Here is a 12,998-nt window from a genome sequence, read left to right on the forward strand (position 1 = left end):
TATGGGTTCTGCTGTGAACAGTTCGACACCTGATGTTTGTGATAGATTGATGGCAATTTTGCAGTTTTTGGTTTTGAAGATCTTCAGGAATAGGTTAATTGGTGATATCACTGTGTTGAACTAAATCGCCAAATAGATGCAAATTACTAGGTAATAAACCCTAATTAATTAGATGTACTACTTAAGGCGTACTCAATGCGTGTTTGTTTTTTATATTCAAGAAAGAAGATGTCAAATAAAGACTCAACAACTGACCCAAGATTTGTTCCGATAGTTTCTTAAATTCTCTGAAGTTCAGGAAATAGTACAAAGAGATATCTGGGCGGCTTTTCCTCAACCTCACGAGGAACTGTACTCAAGCGAATACAGTTGAAAAATCGCGCTCTATCTCAGCCCACCCTCACATTTTATAGGATTTCCCTAGCCAGGTTTCTATGACAATGGAAATGTAGGTTGAAATCGGTCGTCCTCGCTCCCTCCCACGGCACGAGTCAACGTCCAAGGGAAGGTCCTCTCCAGGTTGGTTATCGCCTGGAAGGTTGATTACCGTCTGGTCGCCAGGACTGGCATTCCATGGCTGGCCTTCTCCGGCAGGCAGTCTCCTGTAATCTTGTCTGTGTGCAAGTGTGTGTGCTCCGAAATCTAATTATGTCTTTCAGAATGTGCTTTTGCAATAGCGTCCCTGTAACCCCTCCAGTGCCCAATTTGATATGTTTGCATCTTCTACGGCCTATGTAAAAAATATGCTTTATCGTATTTCTCCATGGAGTGCTGTCTGATTTGTAATCGGTTTGTAATGTGCAGATTGAATATGTTTGTTGTGAATGTGAGCGTAGGTCATGAAACTACTATGTGTTCAAGTTTGAGGTCTTACGACTGAAAATTTCAATAGAGTTCACACATTTAAACCATAAATTTTGCATATGAGAATAATATAATAAATCGGTAACCACCGTCACTACAATCCCAGTCATCACTGTGCACGGAACTTCTAGTTTCATTTGATAAATGCTTCTTGTTTAACCAATGTTGAACATTTTCAGTAACCTGCTAAATCAATTAAATTAAACTAAATTGACATTCTGCCCCGTAAATGTTTAAAATAATGCCACTAATCGTAATACAATCCTTCAAAACCCAAAATAGTTTTTGTAATACATCAAAGACAATATCAATGACCCAGAACAAAGATTTCAAGTCTTCAACAAACAATTTTGAGTCTTCAATTAAGCTAGTGTTGGCATACTCCCACCCCAAAACACTCAAAGTACCAAAATGTTTTGTTTGTACAATTTTTGGCAATTATATTTCACTTGCACTGTTTTGAACCCTCACTTGAGATACCAAAGAAATACTACAATGAAGTAACAGTTTCTATCCTGTAACTCAGCCAAAGGCAAGCAGAAAGACGCCGTTGAAGAACTGACAGAAGTGAACCAGTAGCTGCTTGTAGGTGCTCGGCGTTCTGTTGAAATTCGCCCCGTCCGGCTGTAAAATTCCGTCCTTCTCTGGGAGAGTTTTCGCGTCCTGCGTGCTCGCAGCGAGGCAGAAGGCAGTCACAGCAGCGGCATCAACAGTCTCTCCATTGTTGCAACGTGCAGCAAGTTGGGACGGGTGTGCCCAGGGGTGAATGTTATCAAGCCTGTCTTGTCGCTCATTAACTTGTCGTTATCTGAGCTATGTCATTGACGGTTGTTCTCATCAAGACAATTGCTATTAGTTGCCTAATGCACTTGGCTTAACAAGGTCAAAATGGTGGAAGAAACACTTTTCCTAATGTTGCCTTTTCAAATGGTAATCCTGTTTTTTTCTGCAACATGTTTTCTGAAGATGCTAATTCCATTTTTGGATGTACTATATAGTTTCTTTTTGGTCCACACTTAATGCGCAGTTGTTATCCTTTGTAGGCAAAAAAAATATAATAATTATCAGAAAAAGTTCTCCAAAAAGTGTTCAAATAATCCACTGTCAGGATTTATGGTGCACATGTAGATGTTTTCCACAATGAGGACAGTAGTGATGAACATCCCACATGTCTGGAATCATGAAAGGAATCAGGCAGAAGCCACAAACTAACCTGGGGGGAGGTGAGGAACAAAATGAAAATCGTGAGTGAAAAGTGGCGATACGCTAACGTGCTAATGTGCTAATTACCCCGAAAACGCCAGGACGCAGCACAAAGTGTAGGCGCTCTTCCCGGGCATTTGTTTGATTTTGGTGACGATGCCGCGGTGGCAGTGTGGACACTGAACGCTGCCTGGCGAGCTTAGCAGGTCGGACATTGTCAACATTTGTTCTGAAGTCGGCTGGGACACCACCGCTTCTATTTGGGAACAAATATGGACAGACAAGGAAAGTGAGTTTTAAATCTTTTGAGCTGCGTGTGGGGCGTCAAAATTTTGTAGTCGTTTGATGTTGTAGGAGTTCACTTTATCCTGATAGTACATCCAGCCACCAGCTTTTCAAAGGACTTTGATGCGGCCCCACTTTTGTCATCCAATTGTTTTCCGTTTGTTTGCTTTCAACTTTCAGTTTTTTTTATTTATTTATTTTTGGGCTTTATAAAGCTCTCAGCTGTAATAGCGACCAGATGTGAACAAATTACTTTGACGAGGATCTTTTTGTTACAGATGTTGTGGAACTGACTTTATTTCGCGCCGCTAGCGGCTTTTATTTTGGTAGGTTTCTATTTCTCTTGGCTTGGTGTGACCCAACCAAATCAGTGACTCTACCATCTGAGCGTCCTATCAAGACCCCAAAGAAAGGAAGTAGAAACCTAATCAAATAAATCTTGCCATTCACATCAAAGTCATTTTACTGTCCTGATCTGACTTAGAGCCAGAGCAGGTCGTGACCAGCTTTTTGTGACTGGCATCTACTGGGACCCATGTTGTTATTTTATTGGATTGTATTGTATTTAGGCCACATTTGCGCTGTTACTCTTTTTACTTTAGTGGGTTGAGGCTAGGCTTGATCGGACTCTCAGCCAATGCTGGTATTGACCACGTCTTTGTTAACAATGAGCTTTGTTGTGGACCTATGGTCATTGGTGTTGTGTATTTGAGTTTGTTGAACACTGCTATCGCTTTGATTTTGGTAGTTTCTCAACTTTCTGATCCAGTTGGCTTGACAGGCCACCTCACTAACCTTTGGTGAACAAAAGACTTTGATGTAAAGTCACTCTTGTGTGAATGAACGTGGAGGTATTACATTTGTTACATACCCTGGTGGGTTAGATGTATGACTGGAGAGGTCTGTGGGCGACTGAAGATAGTTGGCATCAAGACAGGAAATGGATCTGGACACACAAAGGGTGATGAAAAGGGCCCGCTATCTTCTATCAACAGTGGATTGTTAAACTGCAATCTTACTGGTCTCTTGATAGGGAGGCGGGTTTGAATGGTGGGAAATGGAAGCGTAATAAGAAGGCGGAGGGCAAACGTCAACCCCTCCCACGGCCACAGCGGAAGGTGGCAGCGTGGCCTCGTCGTACGTCGGAGGGTCCATTGGTGTCTTGACCAAAATAAAAACTGACCATGAAGACAAATAAACAATCACAAGACCGTTTTAGCAGATTCTGATCATACCAAGGTTGTCATACTTAACGGAAGTTACAACAACTGTCCATCCAGCCATTATATGTACCGCCTTTCCTCACAAGGGTCGCGGGGGGGCGCTGGAGCTTATCCCAGTTATCTTCGGGCAGTAGGCGGGGGACACCCTGAACTGGTTGCCAGCCAATCGCAGGGCACACAGAGACAAACAACCATCCGCGCTCACACTCATACCTAGGGGCAATTTCGAGTGTTCAATCGGCCTGCCATGTTTTTGGAATATGGGAGGAAACCGAAGTACCCGGAGGAAACCCACACAGGCACGGGGAGAACATGCAAACTCCACACAGGAAGGCTGGAGCCGGGATCGAGCCCACAACCTTTGTGCTGTGAGGCCATCGTGCTAATCAGTCGGGCCACCGTGCCACCACAACTGGTTCATACAAATTCAAATTCTTCATCAAAAAGTGGATGGCCATGTAGTCCCTTGTATTATTTCTTTTATACGCAAACTGTTTCAAACACTGAAATGTCATTCTCATTGTGTTTGTTCAATAGTCATTACATATTATCTAACAGCTGATGTTCCATTTATTTATGCAACAGTGACACAATTAACTGCACACGAGCGTAGTTACACAACAATTTTTCCATTCAGTCATTTAAATAGTCCAACATATAAAATCTTTAAAGAGGAATTAGCCAGTTAGGACTATTTTAATCCGAAGAGTCTATGAGACTTTTCAGCCGTAGCTCGTTGGGACGTTTTTGTGGGTTTTTAGGTCATCCGCATTGGGGGTGCTGGATTTTTTATTTTTAAACATTCCAATTGCCACCAATGTTCATCAAATATGAATTTTATCGACAAAATTGTTACTTTTACCAAAATACTATTTTACATCAATTGTGAGATTTAAGTAAATAGTTGCAATGTACATTTTTGCTTTCATTTAGAATATCTTGTCGCTGGAAAGTCTTAAAAAGATTCATGGCTCAGCACATGCAGGTATACATCGTAACGGATATTTTTTTTTTTCAAAATAGAGTTTGGTTTCATTTGGAAGCCAACTGCCGCAAGTTATTGTTTTCTAGAATTTTGTCTGGTAAAAGGAAATATCAATGCATTTCTAATGGAATTCAATTAAATGTAGATTCCCCTCACAAATATATGTTTAAAAACTTTTTCTTAGTTATTTTTCTTCTTTTTTTTACATTTTCACATTAATTTAAAAAAAAAATGCACCATTCAAATTGATGTACATATACTGGACAAAATATTGCTGGAGATGACGAGAAAAAATATATTATTTCTTACATTTTGATAAAACCTTCCCAATGATTCAAACAATATATTTTTTAAATAGTTGTTTCATCTTCAGTTTAATTTTCCTTGTGTCAATTATTCACCCATCCATCCATCCACCCATTACCTGCGCCGGAACGAAAAAAATTCACCTCCAGTGGAAAATGTACCAAGTAATAAACCTTGTTTCCAAAGAAAGCAAATGCATATTGAATATCAGTAGTGTCCCTCTGTAAGTAGAATAGAAGTGATGTGCGTGATCAGAGAGCAGCAGTCTTACCTTGAAGAGCTTTGCGAGACAAATTGTGAGGATGCAATTTGTACTGTGAGTTGTCGTGAGAGCTGACATGAAAGCCCGTCCAACCAGTTCTTTACCGCAATCAAAAAATAGTTTCCACATCCGAAACCCCTCTAAATTCTTCAAGTAAAACAAAATATTGGACTGCTAGCCTTTTCAACAAACGATGCACAAAAAAAAAAAAAAAATATTTGTATTTTGCGAGGTGATACAATTCTGACTGCATTGCAATACCAGTTGGTTTGTAATACGATTTGATTCACTGAAATTGCGATCAGATTTCCAATAAAACTCAATTCCCTCCAGTTACGATGCTGTTTGACTGCCTGTCAGGATGTGAATGCGGTTTGATTCACCTCAATGACAATACAATTGTATTCATTACAATTATAATGTGATTCGATTTACTCAAATTATGATATGATTTACAAAAAGATTGATATGATATCCAACTGACTCCTATAACAATGCGATGATACGATTCATTTCAATTCTAATACTTATTCACCCCAGTTTGCATGAAAAGTCAGATCGTTCAATGGCCTCCAATTTGGATACGATTCATCTTAATTATGAGACTGAATTCAATTTACTCCAAATACGATGCTGTATCATTTGATTCACAATAATTACGATGCAATGAAATTCAATTCCCGGCAATGATGTGCCACGGACTCCTCCAATCACAATGCAATGTGATATGAAATGATTGACTCAAATTAAAATGTGAACCACCTGACTCCAGCTAGAATGCAATATGATTCTATTTTGGTATGGTTTGATTAATTCTGATTACAAGCAATATAATTTCATTCACTCCATTTACGATTCCATTGCTACAAATGACCCCAATTACATCACAATATGAATGACTCCAACTAAACACAATACATTTGACCCTCCCCGCTATTTGCGGGGGCTCGGGAACGGTAAAATTTGCCGTATATTTGACGGCCATTATAAATGCATTGAATTTTGTATTTTTTTTAGGCCCAAAAATGATCGAAAAAAAATACAAATAAAGAGCCAATAAGCATTTTCCATGAAAAAATGGGGTTGCCCCCACTCAACTCCCCTCGCAAAAACATCAACGGAAAACATTTCATTTTTATTTTATTTTTTTACATATAGAAAAGATTGTCCAACTTATTCTTAACGCGGTCATGAAGCAGCTGACAATCGAAAGGACTTGACCTCTTTTCGGCGCAACATGAGTTGAAATACATCTGACATTGGAGAGGTTAACACAAGTTCACCGCAGAATGTTGGCTTGTTGCCAGACAACTTCAGGAACAAGCTGCATATCGTCACTGTATGCATGATCTTGCAATGAAAGTCACGTTTTTCACACGCAAACAGAATTGATGTGGCTTTTTGTCATTGCTTCTTCCAGTCACGAGTTGACTGAAATACATCTCAAACAGCACCAAATTTGTGACCAAACATAACGTGTATTCATTTGCTACTCGCGACACTTTACTTTATGCACTTACAAAATACTCACAGGACTTGTTTGTTTTATAACGTATCTTGTTATGAATGACGCATGTTCCATTTTCAGGTGTGGCACACACAGATACTAGAAATAGCTGGTTTGAACTCCAAATAAAACTTTTAATAGCGACAATAAGAAGAAAGTACAACCATTAGGGAATGAAACCTAATTTTATTGGGTGTTGTGCAGTTGACAGCTGTAGTTTTGAGTAAAATGTACAACCTTATTTAAAAGTAACATTTTCAAGAAACAAGTTGCTGGTTTGTCCCAAAATGATTATATAAGACCAGAAAATCCGTTAGAATGAAAATCGAATAAGCAATAAACAAAAGCCATGAGAACCGGACATCATTATGATGATGTTAATAATCTCCATGATGCAGTGTTGTTGTTGCTATTGATAACAATTATAACAGTGATTGAGTGTTAATTGAAACGTCAGACACATGAATACTTGAATTTTATGGAAATGTAAATATATATATAGACAAACAACAATTTGATGTTAGCATTACAAATGGTACTTGTACCGCAAAACAGGACTGCCAATTAAAAAGAAACATGGAAATGCATAGAAACACTTTTTTTTTAAACAAACAAGAATAATACAATACAATCTAATTTTATTTATATAGCGCATTTCACAACAGCTGGAGCAGTAACAAAGCGCTTTCCATATGCCGTAATATAAATTAGCAGGCAATTAGCACACAAATTAAAACATTCTCATATATATATATATATATATATATATATATATATATATAAAACATAACATATACATAACTTAAAGATTTTTAATTTTTTTTCCCGTATTCTTGGCTCAATTCTGTCTAAATTTGGGCTTCAGGGCACATAACTTTTTTAACTATGCCGTGTCACGTTAGGTAATTTGCATTGTGGAGGGTTTTAAAGATATTGTCTAATACAGCTATAAAAAAAAAAAGAGTAATAAAAATAAAACAATAGGAAAGGATCATTGAGCAATTTATTAAAACGTGCTAAAACTGTGCTGTGTACACAAGAAGCTATTTTAAATGCAATAAAGTAACATTTCAACTTTTACATACTTATACCAGAAATCCAAATAAATCTCCCCGCAATGACACTCGCATTGAGTTGATGCTCAGGGATTGATTGTAGGGTTGGCAAATAACTGCAAAAAGGTAAACAAAGTGGTTGACCAAGTGAGTTCATGTCTCCAAAACAGTCATGGCTAATCTCCTGTTAAAGATGTGTAGACGTTTCCGACAAAGAGGACAGAAGTGGTACACGTTCCAGCAGCTGGGTATGCAAAACGGAATCAGGCAGAAGCCGCAGAAGAGGCTGAAATGCAAGCAGACCCAAATATTGAGGAGGTGAACAGAAAGAAACACGACTAAATAGGGTCTTGGGTCTTTGCGTTTAAGCTGCTATCCCACTGAGGGGGCGAACATTTATGACAGTGGGTAGAAGAATGCACATTCAGTTCAGGGTTAGATCAAGGTCGCAAATGTTTGCTAAACAGTCATCGGATGTTCACCTGTGTTTTTTGTACATGTTCAAAATTTCCTTGCGACGAAAAAAAAACACAACAAAAAAAAAATCACTAAAACTGTTGCCGAATGTCTAGCAAACCTTTTCCAAACCCTGAAGAACTCGAACGTGAATGCAACATTCGCGGTACAGGTTTTGCTGTTAGGGTTCACTGTTGTGCCCCTACCCTACTGAGCGGCGAACAATTGCAAGAGCTGTCGAAAGCAGCAAATGTTGCGGGTTCGTTTATTGTCGCAAATGTTTGCATCACATTCAACGGATGTTCATCAGCAGTTTTAGGGATTTGTCTTGTCTTGCAGTAACGTGAAGGTCTGACGACCGTTTGGTGATCATTTGCTATCTTGAATGGACGATGACAAACCGTGACATGAAATATAATTTTTCTACTTTCACCAACTGTCCGAAATGTTCGCCCCTCATTGGGATAGGAGCTTTCAGGGTTAGGATTAACGTCAATGTGCACGTCGTATATGTCTTTGTGTCTAGAAGCGAGCAGTAGTTAGCACACACAAGCTACCATGTGCGTTTCTGGTGTGTCCTGTTGTGGCACACAAACATATTGTAGCGTCTACTCTGAATTATGGCAGCCCGCTCATGTTAATTAAAACCCAAAATACAGTTTTTATATACCTGTGATTTACATTGAAACAGCAAGAGCACATGTGCTAACTGGCAACCAGTGTTGCGTTAATGAACTCGAGAATTTCACCTCTCAAAATAACACAAAATGACCCATTTGCCACAAGCCATGAACGGCATCACCCAACTATATATATATATATATATCGAAAAGAAATCAGCAGTGCTTGGGTGAATCATTACGTCCTACAAGGCAATGTTAGCAACAAATCAAGGGCTTACCATCCACAGATGAGAGAGATACACCATATGAAGGCCACTGATGACGGCATCAGGACTTTGACGGTCATCACCTCCCGATGACACTTGGAACATTGAACATAGCCGGGATGGTTCCCCGGGAGAACTGATGGAAATGGTCCGTTGTGTCTGCGGCTGTGTCACCACCACTTGCGGTTGAGTTCCGTGCGCCGTGAATGTTTGTTGTCTCTGCTGGTGTACCATGGCCACTGAGAGCAAATGAAAGGTACAGTGGAATCATGAAATGCGGGATATAAATAAATTGTATTGTATTGCATTGTATTTTGACATATGTAGGATTTTCTGAATTTTTTAAGACACAATACATATATTTTTGGATGATTGCTGATTGAATCTTTTCTCTAGTTTCATTGCATAATATCCAAAATATCGAAATGCAGTACAGTTTTAGAAAATTCCAAACTGTTTGCTTGGTTCGTTAGTTCGTTTGAAAATAAAAATTGAAGACATTAACAATTCATGTATTAAGGGATTTTTTTCGTAACAGAATTAAAAAAAAAATGGAAAAAAATAAATATTCCAAGGTGATTTTTGGGATGATTTTTTTTTTCAAACTTATTTTGAAAATGTTTGAATTGTCAATTCCGACTCCAAAATGTGTGTGAATTTCAGGGGGTGAAAATTTATAGGTTTTTTTTTATACCACAATTTTTACGAAAATTAAACACAACAAGGACACAAAAAGCGGCCAAATAATGGATGTAAAAGCAGAGACTTAATGCCTGGTTGAATTACAAAATTCGCAAGACTGTTGTGGCATTTGAGGTTCCACTCCTAGTTTGTCCTTCCATGAAGCGATGTAAACTGGACCAATGTGAGATTTACATATGGACTGCTGGTTGACGGACGAAGACTTGCGACGTCTGGGTGGACAACACGGTGGGCATCCGAAGGACTGGTACTCTAACCGGTTGAACAGCTGCTGCAAAACAGCCACTCACATCGTTTACAACACTTTTGAAATTTTAGGACGATGTGACAATGAATTGATGTATTTTGAGAAGATACCAATGACTTTCTTCTCATCATATTTATTCTCAGAGGTTTTTGAACTGAACATCAAATTTTATTTTTAGGGTGATGATAACCAGGATGCTCGAATCGGGTGGGCGCACTTGTAACAAACAGTAGTGTCAAAAATGACAAAATGACAAAAAGCGACTATTTTTATTATTTTAGAATATTGGAGCTTTGCAGTGGCCAAAGTCTTGCTTACTCGTGCAATCTAAAAATAATTTGGTCGGGTCAAAACTTTTTGGGCTCATCAATCAACCCAAAAAGTTGTGTCAAATGAATAATAATACACAACTGACCAAACTTTTAAGTTTTTAAACTTTTTATGAAGTGATAAAAGTTTGATTTTGGTAAAAATCAGGTTGGAATTTACATACCCACACTTGGTTGATGGAAGGAGACCTGAGATATCTGGATGGTCGTCATGGAGGGGGTGCTCAAGATGGGAAATGGACCCGGCTGGACACTTGCTGCAAAACAATAACCCCCTCAGTTTAACAACACAGGTGGCCTTTTTGAAAAAGTTGAAGTTTACACGCCTGATGTATTTGATGGATCTAACACTAAATCAAAGTTAAAAGTCAGGTTCCAAATATTTTTTGTGAGCATTTTAACTCAAGATTGGATGCAACATTATGAGGCATTAATATGCTTGACAACATTAACGATGAATTTGAGAACTATTCCACATTCAGAACATTGGCAAGCAAGTTCATTCATAGAAATTGGTAACTTTGTAAAAACTTTGTAAAATTTCAGCCTCTTTACCTCCACAAATATGTCAAGACAACCAACTATCTTTATATTTCCTCTTGAGCAGGGGTGGGCAAACTCTTTGATTGGCAGGCCACAATAGGTTCTAAAATTTGACAGAGGGGCCAGACCAAGAGCAGATGGATGGAGTGTTTTGGTAACCTCACCTCATCGGAGAAAATCAATACTTTTAATTTGTGAACAAAAGCATTTCAACAATATATATGTATTTTATTTAGAAAATAAAACATTAACGAGGTTTATTCATTTAATTTCTTTCAAGTTCGGCGGGCCGGATTAAAACGTTTAACGGGCCACATGTGGCCCCCGCGCCGTAGTTTGCCCACACCTGCTCTTAAGGGCCTTTTTAGAGTCCCCTTTCCTAATCTCATTTTTTTCATTCATCAACTTCTCAGTGTTCCTCTCATCAATCAGAACCCTCCTGGCACCGGTCAGCACATTTCCCTCTCCATCCTTAATCACCCTAACCTGCTTTCTGGCCAACCTGCATCAAGGAGCACACGACTAAATGAGGGGGTTGAGATCTACATACCGGCTGTTGACTGATGGAAGACGACTTGAGATGTGTGGGTGGTCGTCCTCAAGAAGCCAACTGGATCCGGTTGGACAGTAACTGCATTTTTGAAAAAGGTTTAGTTGGATTGATGTGTTTTAAGAATATCAAAAAAATAGCTACCGTAACTAAAAAAAAAAAATAAAAAAAATTCAATTGACTTTATTACGCTAATATTATGCTCTTGACAGCAAATGAATGCAACTTTTGTGGTGTTTAACGTAAGAGGTAAGTATACTTTCACGTTAAATGAGGCTGAGTTTTACATACCCACTCTTGGTTGAGGAAGGGACGTGTGGGCGGTCGTCAGGGCGGACGTCCTCGAGGCGGGAACTGGCTCCACATTTGCTGCAAACCAGCAACTTGCTTTGTTTACAACACATTTTTGAATGAGCTGTTATTAAATAGATATATTTTGGGCTTTTAATAATAAAATATAATTAAAACAATATCTGGTAAAAGCAAATTTAAAACCATTTCAGAAAATTGCACGTCTTTAGAAACATTTTTAAAATACAATTTCTTTCCTGTCATTTTGTTGACAAAAGTGATTGTTTTATGAAAATGTAAATGTCCACTTCCTCAGTTTTAACTTTTTAAAATTGTAAATATTGTTTTCTTAAAATTAAAATTTTATGAAACCTTTATAATTTGACAAACGTTGAATACAAAACAAACTTTTTAAGTCATATTGCTAGTTATTTATCCTATTATTTGTCCTGGAAATTTTGAAGATAAAAAAACATTGTACAAAACGCTCATATTTTATAAAAGAAAACAAGAACTTGAATTTCCTTCCTGAAATTTTTAAGAATGAAAAAAAAATTCTCATTTTACAAATCAGTTTTCGATTCAATATTAGGGTAATGTTACAAGTTAACGCTTTTTGGAAAAAAATGTAACTATTTACCAATTTTAAATTTTTATCAAAAACATACGTTAATACATTTCAAACTCTTCAGAATATTTAATTACAAGTTTACTTTTTCAACTTTTGGGTTGTTCAATAAATTAAGCTTCCTTTTTCGTCAAATGATTACCATTACTTTTATTACTAATTGATAAAAAGAGGTCAGCTTGCAATATTACATAAAAAGAGAGCCGATCCAAACAGACAGCACATAGTGTTTATCATTAGAACAGCAAAGTGATGAATTGGGCAACACTAAAAAGGATTGGGCTAGATGAATTGTGGCCTAACTTGTCTCTTCATAGGACGGCGGGGCCTCGGAGGGCACCTGATAAATGGAAGGAAGCGGGAGTTGGCGTGTCGCCTCCTCGTACGAAGGCGGCTCCATCAGCAGGTCGTTGTGTCAAACGGGACGCTGCAGAGCAAAAAGTCAAATTAGTGTTACTACCGTAGCTAGCGTCTTTGGGTGTTGTCTTTGTATAAAATAATGACACGGATGGAACTACAGGTGACGCGTGTAAACTTGACTTTGGCATTTTAACACCAACATTCGGGTAGTTTCTCGTGGTAATCCACACAGCTAAATTGTGATGTTGAAATCGAAGAGCAAGAGGCCAGTATTAGCCGAAGGATTGCTGACTTGGTTGACACTAGAACACAT

At 38.3% G+C, this 12,998-nt stretch overlaps 1 protein-coding gene and 1 pseudogene across 2 annotated transcripts; both read right to left on the reverse strand.

The window, feature by feature from the left end:
* Positions 1-1,968: 1,968 nt before the first annotated feature.
* On the reverse strand, positions 1,969-3,610 carry LOC148331844 (lipopolysaccharide-induced tumor necrosis factor-alpha factor homolog). Its single transcript, XM_088301870.1, has 4 exons — positions 3,372-3,610; positions 3,224-3,298; positions 2,155-2,323; positions 1,969-2,077 (listed from the first exon to the last, which is right to left on the reverse strand). Exons 1-4 carry the CDS (start codon positions 3,505-3,507, stop codon positions 1,969-1,971), a joined length of 489 nt encoding a protein of 162 aa, XP_088157996.1. The 5' UTR covers positions 3,508-3,610.
* Positions 3,611-7,095: 3,485 nt separating this feature from the next.
* On the reverse strand, positions 7,096-12,868 carry LOC148331845 (uncharacterized; annotated as a pseudogene). Its single transcript, XR_015844593.1, has 6 exons — positions 12,629-12,868; positions 11,698-11,775; positions 11,407-11,487; positions 10,478-10,570; positions 9,048-9,274; positions 7,096-7,976 (listed from the first exon to the last, which is right to left on the reverse strand). The product of XR_015844593.1 is annotated as an uncharacterized LOC148331845 (transcript).
* Between the last annotated feature and the right edge of the window lie 130 nt (positions 12,869-12,998).

This window comes from Idiotropiscis lumnitzeri, chromosome 8, assembly GCF_059441095.1.
Source record: "Idiotropiscis lumnitzeri isolate Australia: NSW breed Sydney's pygmy pipehorse chromosome 8, RoL_Ilum_1.0, whole genome shotgun sequence".
Classification (NCBI taxonomy): domain Eukaryota; kingdom Metazoa; phylum Chordata; class Actinopteri; order Syngnathiformes; family Syngnathidae; genus Idiotropiscis; species Idiotropiscis lumnitzeri.

What these genes read in the sequence shown, in the direction of transcription:
- LOC148331844 (XM_088301870.1), bottom strand. Translation starts at nt 3,507, where the DNA reads ATGGACCCTCCGACGTACGACGAGGCCACGCTGCCACCTTCCGCTGTG. An exon ending in GCCTCCCTATCAAGAGACCA is followed by an intron (nt 3,299 to 3,371) that starts GTAAGATTGCAG and finishes TTGTGTGTCCAG; the next exon opens with ATCCATTTCCTGTCTTGATG. An exon ending in TGCGTCCTGGCGTTTTCGGG is followed by an intron (nt 2,078 to 2,154) that starts GTAATTAGCACA and finishes ACCTCCCCCCAG; the next exon opens with GTTAGTTTGTGGCTTCTGCC.